At 49.8% G+C, this 18,138-nt stretch overlaps 4 protein-coding genes across 4 annotated transcripts; 2 read left to right on the top strand and 2 right to left on the bottom strand.

Moving 5' to 3' along the window:
• On the top strand, window positions 1–914 carry FSST1_000855 (uncharacterized protein; the record flags this gene model as incomplete). The annotated part of the gene is made up of 3 exons (XM_083235114.1): window positions 1–16; window positions 89–286; window positions 337–914. The coding sequence occupies 3 exons, from the start codon at window positions 1–3 to the stop codon at window positions 912–914; spliced, it is 792 nt and encodes a 263-aa protein (XP_083091037.1).
• A 5,458-nt stretch (window positions 915–6,372) lies between these two features.
• Window positions 6,373–7,507, top strand: FSST1_000854 (uncharacterized protein; the record flags this gene model as incomplete). The annotated part of the gene is made up of 2 exons (XM_083235103.1): window positions 6,373–6,568; window positions 6,741–7,507. The coding sequence occupies 2 exons, from the start codon at window positions 6,373–6,375 to the stop codon at window positions 7,505–7,507; spliced, it is 963 nt and encodes a 320-aa protein (XP_083091036.1).
• An 818-nt stretch (window positions 7,508–8,325) lies between these two features.
• Window positions 8,326–9,148, bottom strand: FSST1_000853 (pyridoxal 5'-phosphate synthase; the record flags this gene model as incomplete). The annotated part of the gene is made up of 2 exons (XM_083235092.1): window positions 8,326–9,026; window positions 9,112–9,148. The coding sequence occupies 2 exons, from the start codon at window positions 9,146–9,148 to the stop codon at window positions 8,326–8,328; spliced, it is 738 nt and encodes a 245-aa protein (XP_083091035.1).
• Window positions 9,149–9,866: 718 nt separating this feature from the next.
• On the bottom strand, window positions 9,867–16,696 carry FSST1_000852 (bifunctional carbamoylphosphate synthetase/aspartate transcarbamylase; the record flags this gene model as incomplete). Its single annotated transcript, XM_083235080.1, has 3 exons — window positions 9,867–9,926; window positions 9,978–16,024; window positions 16,078–16,696. The coding sequence occupies 3 exons, from the start codon at window positions 16,694–16,696 to the stop codon at window positions 9,867–9,869; spliced, it is 6,726 nt and encodes a 2,241-aa protein (XP_083091034.1).
• Between the last annotated feature and the right edge of the window lie 1,442 nt (window positions 16,697–18,138).

Below are 18,138 nucleotides of genomic sequence, written 5' to 3'. Positions count from 1 at the left end.
ATGGTCCTCATCCTTGGTAAGTCTGTAGCACTTACACGTAATGGTCGTCCGCCAATGCTTTGGCAACGCAAGCTCACCTCAGGGACAGGTCGTCAGTCCTGCTTCTGCTGTGCTAGGCATTCTTTTCGAAGAAGTAATTCCCATGCCAGAAGATCACCTATTTGCTGTTCCCCTAGCGAAACAGAAAGCTACCTGAAAGTGAGAAGAGCTCTTCGAAGGATTGCCACCAAATCCTCGAATGCTGGCCCAACACTCAAACGCATCAGCACGTACTCGTCTAATATTGGTAACTACTCTATGGCTTATTTTATTGATTAATTACTAATTATACTCAAGTCCTCAGTAATCTAGAAAGAACGTGTATGTCGCTTCTTAGTGATAATGATGTCGCGAAAGACGTTGAGCCGCCCCCAAAGCCAGTCCCTGGCACATGTCAGTGGATTCGCAGCCACGGTTTATTCCTCTCTTGGCTTGAAGAGGGTACCAGTGCTCTCCTGTGGCTTACAGGTCATCCAGGCTGCGGCAAAACCATGATATCTTACTCATTGGCCCAATACTTCGACAATGCCTGCAACAAGTCTCGGAATGTCCTCATCTATCTGTGCCAGAACAAGAACAAGCAGACAGATGCGAGAGCGGTACTCATTGGCCTTATCCTCCAGATCGTTGATCGCCAGCGCTCGTTGGTTAGATATGTTCGTTCAGCGTTTGAAAAAGAAGGGTCAAGCATCATTCAGTCCTTCGCCTCGCTCTGGCGTATTTTTCTCAGAATTTCAAAGGACCCCAAATCTGGACCCCTCTATACTATCATGGATATTCTCGATGAGAGAGAGAGAGAGGGTATCATGCCATCAGTTGCTCGTCTCGATATTCGATATGCTCGCCGACTCTTCTCAGTCAATGAAGAGTGGTAGTAGGATCAAATTTCTTATCACGAGCCGACCATTTCTTCACCAATCCTATGCCAACAGCCAAAATGTACTTCAATCTCAAATACCAATCGATGATGGCCAGACTAGCTACACTCAAGACCTTCAGACTTTCATCCAAGAGAGAATCCATGAAATTCCTCTAACAGACAATTCTCAGATGATATCAGGGATTTTCTATGTGAAGCGATAACGTCTAAAGCCGATCGAACTTTCCTGTGGATTCACCTTGTCCTCGCATCGATCGAGAAGAGTCTACTTACTTCAAGCAGAGAATTCCACAGTTTATAGCCAGCATTCCCGAAGGCCTGGCCGAGATATATCATCGCTATCTGACTACTATACCCTCAAACCATCAAGAGGACGATTCAAAATTACTCAAGTTACTTTTAACATGCTCCAAGCCCCTCTCTCTGAACTAACTTAACATCGCATTCACTATAGACCCTTCATACACTACGGCCGAGGAGATCATGCAAAACTCATAACTCAATTGCCCACAATGTTCAGGGTATCCTAGGGCCATTGGTCAGAGACACAGGGCAACAAGTATCCTTGGTCCACCAGTTGGTGAAAGACTATCTCCAAGATCGAGACAGTACTGGTATCGACAGCCCCTCTGCGATACGTATGGTTAATCTGCAAGGCTTCGCTCTACAGCTGGCTACTATATGCATTCAGTACCTTCTTCTTGGTCATTTCAGGATCGATTTCTTTCCAACAAATGACTCATCTACTTCAACCATTGCAGAAGAAAGAGGTCTCTTCAGAGAGCTACCTCTGGACGATTTTGAAGGCGATTTTTGGGACCAAGAAGATCACGACCTAGACTCCAATACGTTGTTTCACGATCCCGCTATCCTGCATGCTAAGATCTGCGATTCATTGGCCTTGGACTATACTTTTTACAAATATGCATCTTTGCATTGGGCCGAACACTTCGCCATATGCGAGGAAGATGCGCCAGAAGAGCTTAAAGACTTTGCGAGATCGCTACTGAACCCTGACACAGCAAATTGCCGTAACTAGTTAGGCTTCTATCATGAGAGCTTCAACACCACTGGATGACGGCCTCACGGACCAGAATCAAATCATCCTAGCATCACAGTTTAGCTCATATACATCCTTGAGTAGTCTCCTTCTTGATCATGAGCCTTCTCAAGTCGTCAAAAATCAGAGTCTACTAGGCATCTCGACTTGGCCATGATCGTATCGTTACTACTCTTCTACAGTCGGGTGCTGAACCTGATACACGGAAGCTGGATGGGCAGTAGGAGGAGGCCACGACTCAACCATTTTCAACGTAGCAAGGCTTCACAGTGTCGACATCAACCACCGGGATAAGACAGGACGTACAGCCGTTTCATGGGCTGCTGGAGACGGGACAGAGTGTAAGAGCGGCAGAACCCCAACGATGATAGCTAAGGACTTTGGTAGGGATGATATGGTAAAAAAAAAAAAAACTCGAGGCATATGGGCCATAATGCCGCAAGAGACAGTGTATTGTTGCTGTACATGTGTAGTTCGATATATCACGATATTCATCCTCGTGAGATTTAGATACGCAACGCCAGTTAATAAAAACTTGCTTGGTATCTTCCGACCCAAGCAAAACTCATAGGGGTCTCATTATAAGCCAAGAAACTCGCGAGTCCTATTAAGAACAACTGTAGATCGCAGAAGAATACAGGAAAGTCGTATTAAATTTAGGAAATGATAGTCCAAGTTAATTTATAGGCAGATATTGAGTTTGTAGTTATAGAAAGGCCACGTGATTTATCATAGCTTAACTTTGATATATATATTATGTGCCTATTACGAATCACCCTTAAAGACATGCTTCAAATCTTCTGAATAACTCGTTGTGGTTGTGGTGAAGTAAAGTTGTGGGCTTTCCATGTATTCAGTATAGTGTTCCATCCTGTAGATATGGAGTCAACTGACTGGTACAAACACCTGCAGATGCACCAAAACAACCTAACCAGCTCGAGATTTCCAGTGATCCGCCGTTGATGCACCCCACGCTCTTGTTGGTGCCATTCAATGGAGCAAGAGATCACCCACCAGATCGACAACCCCGCAAATGTCAACTCATCACGAACTCGGATCATTGTAGTAGATATTCCGCGCTTTTACCAACTAACTCAGTAGGATGAAGGGCTTCACCCATGGAAGTTATTGCACACACTTGAGGATATGAGGACATGCGGTCTGGACTGACTCTGACTCGCAAAGGAAATTAGGGAGTTGGCATCAAAATCAACAAGCGTGTGTTGTGTTGCTGGTCACGACACGCTGCATGCATCCCCAAGATGTCACTCATTTGTTTCACATCATTTCAGCTGAACGATAATAAGCTTTTCTCAACTGCGGCTTATTCTACCTCCATCATACGACATGCCAAGATGCAGGCACGAGGTGGTAACCAAAGTCCCATCAAGAAAGTGACAAGCCCGAGCCGAGGGTGGTGTTCAAGCGGTGAGATGAAATCAACATCAAAATGTCAGGTCAGCGTGCCCGTCACAAGGATATTTTAGTTAGACCCTGTGCGGCTAACCGGCCATTTCGCGCTTGCAAGATTTGATAAAGCCTAGCGACCAGTTTAGAAGAGGTCCGGTTTGTTCGATAACTTGGCTGACGTTGATTGTGATATTCTAATCAAACCAAAGGATTCAAATTACCAGCACATGAATCGTCTTGAGAGTGGTCGGATATCTATGCATCTGTTAATGGATGAGATCGTTGTCAGATCCCAAGCCAGCTGTCCCTTGCAAATGCAGGCATTGTAGGTCCGTTCTGTCGAGGATCTTGCTCCTTGTCAGCCGCTAATGAATGATGTATTACCTACATCAAACCCGCTAGGCTAAATCACCAAGCCTCTCGAGCATCAAAGCTTCTAGGCTCCCAAACCCCAAATGAGCCTCAGCGGCGTCAAGTTAATTAGAGCTCACAAATTGTCCGTGTCGTGTCCACGGATAATAACTAAGAAAAATGAATACGGACTCTGGAGGACTGCGCCAAGTCCGGATTCCAACATGGGTACTCAGGGATGACGATGATCTTGTCTTGTCAATGTTGGCTATGCTAAAACAAGCGAAGTGAGTGACAAAAAGGGGTCTCTCTCGGCGATGAGCTCGGCACAAGCCATCCATCATCTATCGGCCAACTCAGTGGAGGAGAAGGAGGAGGAGCACGCGACTTTGTGCAGGACAAAGTCCGTCGTGCATATGGTAAAAATGCCTAAATGCCCACATTCCGACTGTTGTGGAGGGGGAATAAAAAGCAAGGCCATGATATGATGATGTGAGCCTCTCATATCCATATGCCGTGCATGGGCTACGACTGACCCATGAAAAGAAAACGCTTACCCGTGGCGCCTCTCTCGGACGAATGATGTCGATTGAGCGACAGTGAGCCGAGCCCCCAGTCTTTTCTGTTGCTCAGATCTGATGCCATACATAGACCACGATCTAGCTATCTTGTTCAAGACAGAGCTGAAGAGGGTTGAGCTTTTGGCTGCAACATAGCCCAATGACCTAAATAAGGTTCACGGCACTGTATGTATGTGCCAGATGTACGGCAGTCAGCAGTAGTTTCACGTGTTGGGCGCTTGAGGTGCTCATGAGACCTGGGTTTCCCGAGGCACTAGACAGCATGCTATTCATGAGTTTAAGCGGTGGGTGTGCTGGGCTTGAAGATCTTTGTTTGATGTGACTGCCCTCATTTCTCCCATGACGGATCTGATTGCTTCACAAAGCCCTTGGCAGGTCAACAAGGAAGCGGCATCTAATGACAAAGTTTCGTCATTCATATTATGAATGGGAGACGGGCCAAGGACGAGACATATCGTTGACGTATGAATAATGTATCTCTCGACTAGTCAGGAACCGAAAGCCGCACATCGCTGCCTATAGCGCCGCAGCCTGTGTCTTATGTATTAAGGGCAGACCACCTCGTGGCTCTGGAGACAAGCACACACACACAATTATCAAACGATTTGTTGTAGATCGCAAATTCCCTGATTTGGCTCTCAGCCACGCGACAAGGACTTTGTCCGAGGCATTACATAGTATGGACATCACCCTGAGCAGTTGGGTACCATGAGCCTGCCCAAGCCAGCGGTCAGGGTTCAGCCACCTCACTCATCTTTAGTGAACCAAAGATCCATCTATCCATCAGCAATTACAGTCCATTGCTGTGGCTTTCAGCTGAGGTGGGTTTTAGGGAATACATCCATAGGTAAGCAGCCGAACCCACCAATTCAGGGGCTGTAAAGTCGGAAACGCCTTGGCTGATGGTTATTTCTGACCACAAGCTTCGGGGACTGAAATCACCATTTTAACTGATCGATATCGTACATACGTATGTACAAAACAAAAGGCTCAGTCCGGCATGAATGTCCACTATTTCCAAGGTCCACTCTCCGCCACGTCCGGGGAGTCCATAATACGTCTTTGCACCAAAAATAAAGTCAAGCCTGTCGTACTTTATACGGGTGTAGTACCTACGGGCGGCCCCGAAAAAGCTGAACCATGGAAGCCAAGAAAAAAAAAACACTGGACATCAAATCAAAGAAAACGAGGGATCTACAGTCATGACATGATACAGTACATGAAAGCGCCACAACCCGTATCGTATCTTTTTTTGCATCTCTGCCGCCGTCTTGGGATACAAGCTTTCTTTCACTCACAATCGACCCAAGGCCCTTCTTCAAAGACTAAAGACCAAGACCAAGTAAAAACCAAGGACATGGTCCACCATTTGTTGGCTAGCTAGAATAAAGCCGCCGTGCAGTAACTCAGCCAAGCCTAGCTCAGGTGCCTGGGTCCCCCCTGGGTCACCCCCTGTCCTAGTGCTGGACATCCACCACACCTAGCAGCCGCCTCCTAAAAGCTCCTCCACCGCTACAACAAGAGAGAGAATCTGCAACTTCTTGGGGGTTTAATCCCGACTGTCTTTGAGCGGGACTGGTTTAGTTAACTGCTCAGCCTTACTTCTCGCGGTGAACGGGCCCATTCATCCCCCTTGTCGTGGGTCTTGGCCTATATTTGCTTGCTTGCTAGCTAGCTAGGTAGCTAGCTACCTAGTAAGTTACAGTACAGTACGTTCAAGTTACTGTATTTGGCTCAGCTTTGGGGGATATATAACTTTACTCTTCTCCCCCCTCCCATCTTTTCTCTACTTACATCTGCATCTTAAACTTTGTATGCAGTCGTGGCTTGACGTTTGTGTGTGTGCTCGCGTGATTACATCTCTCTTAAATATTTAAGAGTATTTCGTAGACAGACGAGTTTATTCCATCCTCACTCTCTCGTCTTACCCACGCTCTCACGCACATTTATACGTCTAAACGTACACGCCAAACCATGAGAAAGGACCTTTGGAATTGCTTAGAACTAAAGATTGGACGACGAAACATTGCACCACAATAAACGAAAGAAAGATGAACCGAGATATGAAGCTGGGAAACGAGCACATCATGGCCGAAAACGACAAGAACTGCCGCTTTGAAGGCTACTTCACCTATCGACCTCTCTCCAACCTACCTACACCACCACCGAGCTCTCGCAACTCATCCGCCGCCCAGTCACCACGAACGACTCTCGATGATGGAGAACCATTGATGCCTCGATTTAGAGGTGAGTTTGCTTCTTTTGGTTGCAAAGCAAAGCAGAGCAGAGCATGCAGGCTCAAGATCGATCAATGATGTATGCTGTGAGCATCACGTTGTATTCGCATCGCCTGTTGTGTCATGCCACGCAATGCAATGCATCTGATATTCCACATTTTTCAATACTAACTCTGATACAGGCCCGGCTATTCACCTCGTCAACCTCATTCCATCGTCCGCCTCATTGGCCATGGCCTCGATCCCTCTCGTTCAGGCCATCTTGAGCCGAGCCAACCTCCCAATCGAGACTGTTGCTCTTGCAGTATGCATCCTCGACAGTCTCGATTCCCGCTTTGCCCGTCGCTGGCGCCTCTCTTGCCCTCTGTTATCCGACTACTTCTCTCCCACGTCTAAGCGACACACTCTTCCCGCCGCGCCCGTCATGCCTCAGCGACAACAGCTTCACATCGACTCGGTCAACCCAGAGATCATCATCCTAGCAGCCCTCGTCATCGCTGTCAAATTCACAGAGGATCCCCAGGATGCTTCTCAGTATTATTGCAAGGTGTGGGGACGTGGCATGTGGTCTCATCAACAGCTCAATGCCACTGAGCGATGCATCATGGAGAATCTCAACTACCGCATCATGCCCCTTTGTGAGGACGATTGCTTGACAGATGCCATGGTGGATATGCAACTCGCTGCTCAGCAGCAACCTGACTGGGGGCTCAACGAGTACATGCCCATGGACAGCGACGAAGAGAGCGACGATGGCGCAAGCATCAACCATTACATGCCGAGTCACTCTCGTTCAAAGACTCTCGGCTCAGGATCAGCAGTCTTGGGACTAGGCCTATCTCTTACTCCAGTCGATACTCCGACAGCCGAGGTCAACCATGCGACTACCCCGCAACCATCGGGGCTTTGCAACGACTACTTCAACCATTACCAGGCGCAAGATGAATGAAAAAGGAAGAAGGGCGTTTTCTGACTTTGGGCATTAACGAGGCGTTACCGTGGATACCAACTCATTTAGCGATTGTTTGTGGATTTGGACTTGATCCGGCGTGATATGCGCATACACATATTATGTGTCGTTTTAGGAATCAGTCCCCTTTTTTTTCTTTTTTCACACACCCTAATCGAGAGGGCTTATAGGGCGAAAATAGCATTCTACTACGGACATACGGATATTTGAGTTTCTATTATCAAGGAACAAGTTTATGGTATTGGCCGTTTTCGTTGGCGCAGGCCTAGCTAGGCATGGCACGGATGGATGGATAAGCAACCAAGGAGCAAGGAGGCTAGAAGTACACATACCCCTTTCCGTATTTTCTAGTCGATCAATACATATTGTAATGTTCTATAAATGGCACTCGGGTCCGCCCCTCTCTCCATCTCTCCCGCTCTTGGCGCACGTTCCAATGTCAATATCAGGCGATATGGTGCCAGCATTCCTCACCAGGATCCACCTCCTTGCTGCCGATGTCTCATCCAAGGTTCACCGCAGCTCAAAGCTCGTGATATGATTTCGATAAATCACTATACTTTGCTAGGGGTCGATTACCCGGCAATTGATGCCGGCTCTAAAATAGTATCTAATCTATTGTGTTGTGTTATCGTCGAACCAAGATGTAGATATCGGTTTACTTACCAAAATACCGCTTTCACAGGCTCTAGTGATGGGACAACTTTCGGCTAACATATTGGTTTAAATGATTCATTTCGTCGTCTTCTCAAACTACATCTTTGGCAACGAGTGAATAGAGTCTGATATGGCCCTACTTAAGGACTCAGCCTTTTCAACTTCCACTCTTCAGACTCAGATCCTTCATCCTTCTCATACACAAATCGATCGTGAAGCCTGCTCTCCCTTCCCTGCCAAAACTCAATCCTGTCGGGAATGATCCTCAACCCGCCCCAGAAGTCGGGCACGGGAATCTTCTCCTGCCCTTCAAATCGCTGCTCAACTTCCTTCACCCACCCCTCCAGCTGTTTGCGTCCATCATCATCTTCACCCTGCGGTTCAAGCACTTGACTCTGTTTGCTAGCCCACGCGCCGATCCTGCTTCCCCTCGCACGCGTGTCATAATACTTCTGGCTCTCCTCTTTGGAAATCCTCTCCACACGTCCCTCGATGTGAACCTGGCGCTGCAGAGCTTCCCAGAAGAATAGCATTGCTGCGCGTGGGTTGGACGCTATGTCTGCTGACTTGCGTGAGGTGCCGAGGTTGGTGTAGATGACGAATCCTCGGTTATCAAGCTCCTTGAGATAAACAGTGCGAGATGAGATGCGGCCTGAAGGGAGAGAGGCAGTGGAGAGCGTGCATGATTCTGGGTGTTCGACGCCAGAATCGTCTTCCTGAGCGCGCGAGAACCAAGCGTGGAACTGAGGGATGGGAGATTCTGAGTTAAGCTGAGAGCGTACGAGAGTACCCTTTGTGAACTGCTCTGCCTGACCTGTAGCTTGATGACCCGCAGGGGCGACTATGAAATATTAGCCAAGAGTAAAAGTGAAGAAGAGTCATCATGATCACTGTCACTTAGGAGGGGTAAGAGTACTACCACGTACAGATGAGCTTCGAGGTATCTGCTGAATGAAGAGCCATTTTAGCAGTGGAAAAGAATCTGGCACTGGTGTTTAGTAACAAAAGACGCATTGATTGATTTATATATGAGTCTGTTCTCTGGGAAGGATCATGCGATCGGATTGGGTTGACTCACAGATGAACTCTGAGGCATACGATGAGATGGGATGTTCAAGAGGGAAAAGGGTACGTACTGCCTAGTACGCAGTGGAGTCATGACATCTTCGAAGGGTCCTCACTTAACCTTTTTGTAGGGTGACATTTGAACATGCAGGAACAGAAAGAAGATGCAAGAACTGTGGCCAACAAGTCTGACTCGGGCAAGGATGGTTTGTATTCCATAGTTTAATACCCAGTCTAGGTAGCTTTTGTGATCAAGACTGTAAACAAAGGTAATACCAACACCAAAGAGACAAAACACAAACAAACACAATACACGACACAAACAGACGGAACACACAGATGAAATAATTAAGTAATAACATTAAATAAACGTATACGATACGTATACGACGTATATACATATAATATACATAACGTACATAAATCATACGCAACGACGTGAGTCGCGTTTACACATTCTATACATCAAAGATCGTTCACGGTCATAATCCGGAATGCTTGCTAACGCACGCAATTTTCTATCCGGCTTTCAAAAAGCAAGTATTACAAATTCCCAACCCAAAAGAAACAGAATGATCCTGTCATGAAACTTTTCCAAATCCATCCATCATATAATTTACGAATCAGCCATAACCAGCGCCAACAAAGCCATGCGGCAGTAAAGGCCATAGCGCATCTAAAAACATGTTAGTGAATATGATCAATAAGACTTGAAAGGTATGCTTACCTGTCGGAAGTACGCGGCCCTCTGGTCAAAGTCAACCTCCTCAGCAACTTCTTCATTGCGAGGAAGGGGGTGCATGACAATGCAAGAGCTCTTGGCATGCTTGAGCGAGGCGTTGTCCACGCGGTAAGAGTTCTTGACCCGCTGGTACTCCTCCTCACTGGGGAAGCGCTCGCGCTGCACACGTGTGCAGTACAGGACATCACTGCGAGACAGGATCTCAGGAGTAAGAGTCTCAGACTCGCAGAGAAGTTGGCCAGAAGCGATGAGCTGCTCTCGGACCTTGGGGGGCAGAGCCAAGGACTTGGGAGCAACAAGCTGGACCTGAACATGGTAGTGGCGGAGCAGGTACACAAGAGAGTGCACAGGTCGGCCATAGAGAAGGTCACCAAGGAAGGTAATGGTCAAACCCTGGACGGTACCCAACTCCTCACGGATGGTGAAGAGGTCGAGGAAAGCCTGGGTAGGGTGCTCCTTACTGCCGTTGCCACCGTTGATGACAGGGACAGGGCTGTACTTCTCGGCAACGTGGACGCTGGTCTCCTCAGGGTGACGGAGGACAACGGCATCACCGTAGCAGGCCAGAGTTCGGAGGGTGTCCTGGAGGGTCTCACCCTTCTGGACGGAAGAGTGAGAGGTGGAAATGGCGATGGTGCGGCCACCAAGACGCTGCATGGCAGCATCAAACGACGCCGAGGTACGAGTAGAAGGCTCGTAGAAGAGTGTGGTCAACACACGACCTCGGAGGATGTTCAAGACACCCTCACGCTGCACGCCAAGACGCATCTCCTGCGCAACAGTGAAGAGCAGATGAAGATCAGCTCGGCTGTAAGCCTTGACGGACAGAACGTGAGTGTTCTTGAACGACGAAGGTCGAGCCAAAAGCTGGTGGAGTGGCGACGAGCTGATTAGGGGCTGGAGCTGCAGACCAGAGGCAAGCTCGTCAACAGGGGCGGCACCATGAGCAAGTGAAGGCAGATTGGCACCGACAGCGCCAGAATCAACACCCCGGAGGCGGTTCAGAGGCTGGAAGCTACCCAACAGAGAAAGCCGGCGGTCTCGTGGGGAGTCTGTGGCCTGGGCAATCGAAGTGGTAGGCTTGACGGGAGGCGACATAGGAGGAGCAATGTGCGCAGACATGTCCTTGCCCTGAGGCGAGACCTTCAGGACCTCGCCGTCGAGGCAGACGGTGGTGTTCTGGAAAGTGACTCGCTGAACGGAGCCGCGCATGAGGCGACCCTCGAAAGGAGACCAGAAGTTACCAGGAGCCAAGTTGTAAGGGCGGTCGATCTCAGCCTCGATTGTAGTTCCAGACTGCTCGTGGAGCTCAAAGATGTCCATGGGGTTGGTGTAGAGACGGTCCTTGATGTCATCGACAGTCAGGCGGCCCTCAGCGACAGAGGTCAGGAGAAGAGGCAGAGCGTCGGAGATACCCATGTGAGGATCACCCTTGTGGCCGAGCGAAGTAGCCAGGCGGTAAGGGAGACTGCCAATGGAGAAGACATCGATGGTGGACAAGTGTGCCCAAAGAGCCTTCTGATCAACAGCGGTAGGGAGACGCTCGCACTCGGGGTACTCGTCGCGAGAGAGGTAGAGCGAGTAGATGGAAACGTCGCAAGTAACCTGGAGACCCTTGGCCTTGCTGAGAGCGATTAGCTTGATGTCGTCCTTGTTGGTAACCGAAGTGACGTGGATGCGACGGTTGTGAAGGCTAGCGAGCAAGAGAATGGAGGCCAGATCAGTCAGCTTAGCATCAGTGACAATTGGCTTGTGAGTGGGCCAAGAGTCGAAGTGAGCGGTGACAGCAGCGACCTTGCTGATGTTACCAGAGAGGTGGTTGAAAGGAATGAAGAGAGATCCAACCTCGCCAGTAACATGGCTAATCTGATCAGCATTGTCCGAGGTAGCAGCGACAGAGAAGTTGTAGTCGCAGAAGCCACCTCGTCGGCTGTTCTGCTGAGCAGTGTTGAGGGTGATGGCATCAGTGATGGCACCATCGACACCCAGAGGCATAACTCGGATCATGCTGAAACCGGCGGAGATGGACGCCTTGGTGACGGTCTGGATATCGTCGCTGTTGGCTGAAGCAATACCAGGAACGAAAGCAGCGACATTGATAAGACCAGGCAGAACAATGGTTCGGTGGCTGGTCTGGTAGTCGCGCTTGGAGACCTCAAGCTCGAAGTGGCGGGCAATGGCCTCGACGAGGATCTTGGCATTCTTGACGTTGGTGACAAGGGGAATCTGGTAATCAACAGCCATACGACGAGTCTGGTAACCCTTACTCATGTAGTTGGCAGGGCGGCGGTACTTGTTGTTGGAAGGCAAGTTGATGTACAGATCGATAGTGTTCTTGGCCAAATGCTGGGTGAGCGAGAACTCGGAGCTGCGGTCCTCCTCCTTGCCGAGAACCTCAAGGTACTGGCACTGGACGCCGTGCTCTTGGAGGAAATCAGCGGTACCGGAAGTGGCAAACAGCTTGTAGCCGAGCTTCTCGAGCTTCTGAACAGAAGGAAGCATCTCACGCTTGTCCTTGTAAGAACCAATGGACAGGAGGATGTTCTTCTTGGGGATCTTGAAGCCAGTAGACATCAAAGCCTTGAGGTAGGCCTCGTTCTTGTCAATACCGAAACAAGCAACCTCACCAGTAGAGGCCATCTCGACACCAAGAACAGGATCAGCACCGGAGAGACGGGAGAAACTGAACTGGGGGACCTTGACACCGACACAGTTGGGGGCAAGGTCGGTGGGAGGGTAAGCCTGGAAAGGCTGGCCCATAATAGCCTTGGTAGCCATCTCGATCAGATCAACACCCATGACCTTGGACACGAAGGGGAACGAACGCGAAGCACGAACGTTACACTCGATAACCTTGATATCGTTGTCCTTGGCAATGAACTGAATGTTGAAAGGACCAGTGACGTTAAGAGCAGCACCAATCTTGCGAGTAGCCTCCTCAATACGCTGAATAGTGGTAGCCTCCAAATCCTGAGGAGGCAGAATAAGGGTAGCATCACCAGAGTGAACACCAGCGTTCTCGACGTGCTCAGAGACAAAGTGACCAATAACCTTACCGTCCTTGGCAACAGCGTCCATCTCGATCTCCTTGGCATTCTCAATATACTTGGTAATAACAACAGGATGATCTCGAGAAACCTCAACAGCCTGGTCCAAGTAGTTCTTCAAATCCTTCTCAGAGTAAACAGTGTTCATGGCAGCACCAGAAAGAACATAAGAAGGTCGAACCAAAACAGGGTACGAAACAGCGTTACAGAAGTCCTGAGCCTCAGAGAAGCTTGTAAGCTCCTTCCAAGTAGGCTGATCAACCTCAATACGATCCAACATACGAGAGAACTTGTATCGGTTCTCGGCGTTGTCAATCATCTCAGGAGAAGTACCAAGCACCTTAACACCAGCACGGTGCAGAGCCAAGGCAATGTTGTTAGGCGTCTGACCACCCATAGCACCCAAGATACCACTCGAGTTCTCAAGTTGGTAAATATCAAGAACAGTCTCAAGAAGAATATTCTCAAAGTAAAGCTTATCTGCTTCGTCGTAATCTGTGCTCACCGTTTCCGGATTAAAGTTGACCATGATTGTCTTAAAACCGGAAGCACGGAGTGTTCTGATGGCTCTGACTGAACACCAGTCGAATTCGACTGATGAACCGATACGGTAGACACCGGAACCTAGGACCATGACACCGTGATCGTCGAAGCTGACGTCGTGCTCGGAGGCATTGTAGGTCATGTAGAGGTAGTTTGTGAAGGCAGGGAACTCTGCGGCGACGGTATCGATTTGCTTGACGAAGGGCTGGATACCGGCCTCAAGTCGCATGCGGCGGACGGCAATCTCGTTGGAGCTCCAGAACTTGGCGAGCTGACGATCACTGAAACCGAGACGCTTGGCTTGGAGGAGGATGGATGGGCTGGAAGTGATGTCGGTGGTGCTGTAGCCGGTCATGCGCTTGGAGAAGTCGCTCAGGCCCTTGAGCTTGGTGAGGAACCACTTGTCGATCTTGGTAAGCTCCCAAATCTTGTCGACGGTGTATCCCTCGTGCATAGCGTTGGCGATGGCAAACAGACGCTGGTCAGAGGGGGTCTGAAGCTCATCCTCAATGCTCATGAGAGCCTCGGTATCGTTGAAACCAAGGTTGTTGGGGTCAATGGCACGGATAGCCTTTTGGATGGCTTCCTCGAATGATCGACCGATGCTCATGACCTCACCAACGCTCTTCATAGAAGAACCAAGTTGGGTGGACACACGGGTGAACTTCTTGAGATCCCATCGGGGCATCTTGACCACACAGTAATCAAGCGAGGGTTCGAAGCAGGCACAGGTGGACTTGGTGACTGAGTTCTTGATCTCCTTGAGGGGAATGCCGAGACCAAGCTTAGCAGCGATAAAGGCCAGAGGGTAACCGGTGGCCTTGGAGGCGAGAGCTGAGGATCGGGACAGACGAGCGTTGACCTCGATAATGCAGTACTCGCGGGAGAAGGGGTTCAAGGCATACTGAATGTTACACTCTCCGACAACGCCAAGGTGGCGAATGACATTGACAGCTGTTGTTCGCAGCATGTTGTAGTCCTCGTCAGACAAGGTCTGGGAGGGGGCGACAACGATAGAGTCACCAGTGTGAATACCGAGGGGATCGAAGTTCTCCATGTTGCAGACGGTGATGCAGTTGTCCTGAGCATCACGGACAACCTCGTACTCGATCTCCTTCCAGCCCTTCATACTGCGCTCAATAAGAACCTGGGGACTGGCGGCGAAAGCCTTGTTGCAGAGCTCTTGGAGCTCGTCCTCGTTGTTGGCGAAACCACTACCGAGACCACCAAGGGCATAGGCGGCACGCACGATGACGGGGAAACCAATGTCCTTGACGGCGTGCATGGCCTCGTCAATGTTGTTGGCAGAAGCTGACTTGGCACACTTCTCGCCGATAGAGTCCATGCTGCGGGCAAAGAGCTCACGATCCTCAGTGGTGATGATAGTGTCAATGGGGGTACCAAGGACCTTGACACCGAGCGACTCGAACTCGTCTTTGAGCTGGATACCGACCTGGAGGGCAGTCTGTCCACCAAAGGTGACATAGATGGCATCAGGACGCTCGTACTGGATGACCTTTCGTACAAAGTCGGCGTTGACGGGAAGGAAGTAAACCTTGTCAGCCAAGCCCTTGGAGGTCTGGATAGTGGCGATGTTGGGGTTGATGAGGACGGTGTAGATACCCTCCTCCTTCAAGGCCTTGATAGCCTGGCTACCAGAGTAATCGAACTCACCAGCCTGGCCAATGCTGAGACCACCACTGCCGAGAACCAGGACCTTGCGGACAGAGACGCGAGGGTGGAGAGCCTCGTTCTCCTCGATGGTGCCGCCAGGGAAGTGGACGGGGGTCTTGAGGAGCTCAGGCTTCTCGGCGCAGTTGGCCATGGTGTTGATGAAGACATCAAAGAGGAACTCGGTGTCGCGAGGACCAGGAGTGCTCTCGGGGTGGAACTGCACACTGAAGTAAGGCTTCTCGGTGTGGTAGATACCCTCGTTGCTTCCGTCGTTGGCGTTGACGAAGAGCTCCTTCCAGCCGTTGGTCAGGCTGTCAGTGTCGACGGCGAAACCGTGGTTCTGAGAAGTGATGTGACACTTGCCAGTGACCATGCTGGTGCAAGGAATGTTGTGGCCACGATTACCAAACTTCATCTTCTTGGTGGTAGCTCCGGCAGCACGGGCGAGGAGCTGATGACCCAAGCAGATACCGAACACGGGGATTTCGTTCTTCTCGAGGACGGAAGCGATGTTCTTAACGGTGTTCTCGAGAACGGCGGGGTCACCGGGACCGTTGGAGAGGAAGAGACCATCGAACTCGTCAATGGCACTGGCAATATCATAGTCCCAGGGGCACACGAGGACTTCGACACCACGCTTGAGGAAGCACCTCAGCTGGTTGAACTTCATACCGACATCGAGGCACAGAACACGAATAGTACGCCCTGAAGGGTGCTTACGGGCGACCGACGGAGGTGGCTTGTAGAGCTTAGGCTCCTTAATGGACACTATATAAATAATGAGCATGCGTCTCCAAGTACGAAAACGCTAGAGGACTCACCTTCTTGGACCAAGTTCTTGTTGTTAGGGTTGACCCACTCGACCTGCTCAAAGTTGTCGAGAGGGAGAGCAGCCAAAGCACCATCGACCCGACTGGTAACAGCGCCGTTGGTAAGGCCGCGAATCTCAAGGCGCATCTTTCCCAGCATGCTACCCTTCTCACGGATCTTCTTGGTCAGGGCACGGGTGTCGACGCCGTACATGGCGGGAACGCCCTGCTCCTTGAGCCATGTGCCGAGAGAAGATGTGGCAAGGAAGTGAGAGAAGTCCTCGCCAGCGTATGAAGCTGTGACGAGACCAGCAATGTGGATCTCGTTAGACTCGAAGTGAGCAGGCAGGTCACCCAAAAGCTCATCCATGGCCTCGCGCGAGGGAACACCATAGTTTCCGACGAGGGGGAAAGTGATAACGAGGATCTGACCGCGGTACGAAGGATCCGTCACGGACTCAGGATAGCCAACCATACCCGTTTGGAAGACCAGCTCTCCAGCAATGCTCTTCTGGGCACCAAAGCTGTAACCTTGGAAGGTGGAGCCATCCTCAAGCTCGAGGCAGACGAGGCCATCGTCCTCGGCGCCAAACTGACGAGCAGAGGCGGGAGGTTGAGGAACCAAAGCCATTGTGGTGGTTGTGATATAAAATTGAAACAAAAAAGAGAGAAAAGGGACTGCGCTGGGTGATGATATCAACCAAAGACCCAGATAAACGCGGGGCACGAAACGTCGTGGAGGGGTCGCCGCGGGAGGACAGGGAGATTGCGAGCGACGGGCCGGCAAGTTAACTCGTTTTCAGAGCTACCCTGATAAGGTCAGAAGCTACCTCGCAATCATTAGCCTCAGCAAGAGTTGCAGAAGAAGAGGATGCTGGAAGAGCGAGGGTTTGGGGAGAAGGAGGGAGAAGAAGAAGAGTTTCTTGACGAAGGCGGCCCTGGGAAACTTTTTTTTTTATCGCTGACTTGATTGTCTGCTCTTACAGGGTGCTCCCCGCTGTGGGTTTACGAGAGGTTTGGTTGGTCAATTCAGAAACAGTTCCCTGAAGGCGCCCAATTATAGCACTTCATTAATATCTGCAGGGACACTAAAATGCCCCGCCATGCCTTGGCCGAACCTCTCAAGCCTCTCCACAAGCTGCGCAACAACCTTTCATCATGAGTGATCGACCATGAGAGATGGTTGGACTTGAGCCTCGAGAGTGGGTTTGTTAGATCAGCGGTCAGGGTTTAGCCGCTCCGACAACATGTCCAAGGAAGAACACAAGCTGGCAGGTGGCGGGGAGGCTTGATATGACTCCGGTAACGGAATAATCATCTCTGATCTGGGAGAGTGATCCAATCGTTGGCATGAAGTTGTCATGACGAGGTCTGTGATACCAAGACAAAGCCATGTTCGACATTACATTGCATGAAGCACACAGAGAAGCGTTCCAGAAGCTTCAGAAGGAATGTGTCAGCAAGGGTTCTGTTCTGTTTTTACTGTGAAAATCTAATCTGCACGCTGCAAAATCTCTTTGAAATCGGCAATCAACCACCCCAAAGATCAAAAGCTCGAGCCCAGGGCGGCAGTGAGAAAAAGCCGCGCCGCATCACAGGCTAAAACTCAAAAACTCCACTATTCATCTCCTCCACAGCTTGAAAAAAAAAAAAGATTTTTTTTACTACAACTGTGTTGTCATTGGATTAACTGGCGTAGGTACCTTCCAGTCCACTTTGAATCTTAGTTTCACCCGAGTCGTTCAGATGCATTGAAAAACTTGACTACTTAGGGTCTCGAGGATAAAATTTCAGTCAATTTCATTACGTAGTATGTCATTTTGGGCTAGTGCTTGGGTCGTCGTCTGCTTCTTGTACCCCAAGATTTAAGCCGAGATTTCTATCTATTAGGCCCATGTAGCCAAGTTAGCTTTTGTGCATGAGATGAGGCTCGTGCCACGCGAACCCATGGCCATGTCTTACAATGTAAAAAAGAGAGAAGAGTCGTTAATTGAACACTAATTATTGGTGTTCATGACTGATGAGATTCGTGGAACTGGGATGACGTTATGCTATCATAGGTAGGTATTGATC

Source organism: Fusarium sambucinum, chromosome IV (genome assembly GCF_050947815.1).
Source record: "Fusarium sambucinum isolate potato_lamoka chromosome IV, whole genome shotgun sequence".
In the NCBI taxonomy this organism is placed as follows: Eukaryota; Fungi; Ascomycota; class Sordariomycetes; order Hypocreales; family Nectriaceae; genus Fusarium; species Fusarium sambucinum.
The sequence above is the reverse complement of the archived record's forward strand: the minus strand, read 5'-3'. Positions and strand labels throughout refer to the sequence as shown.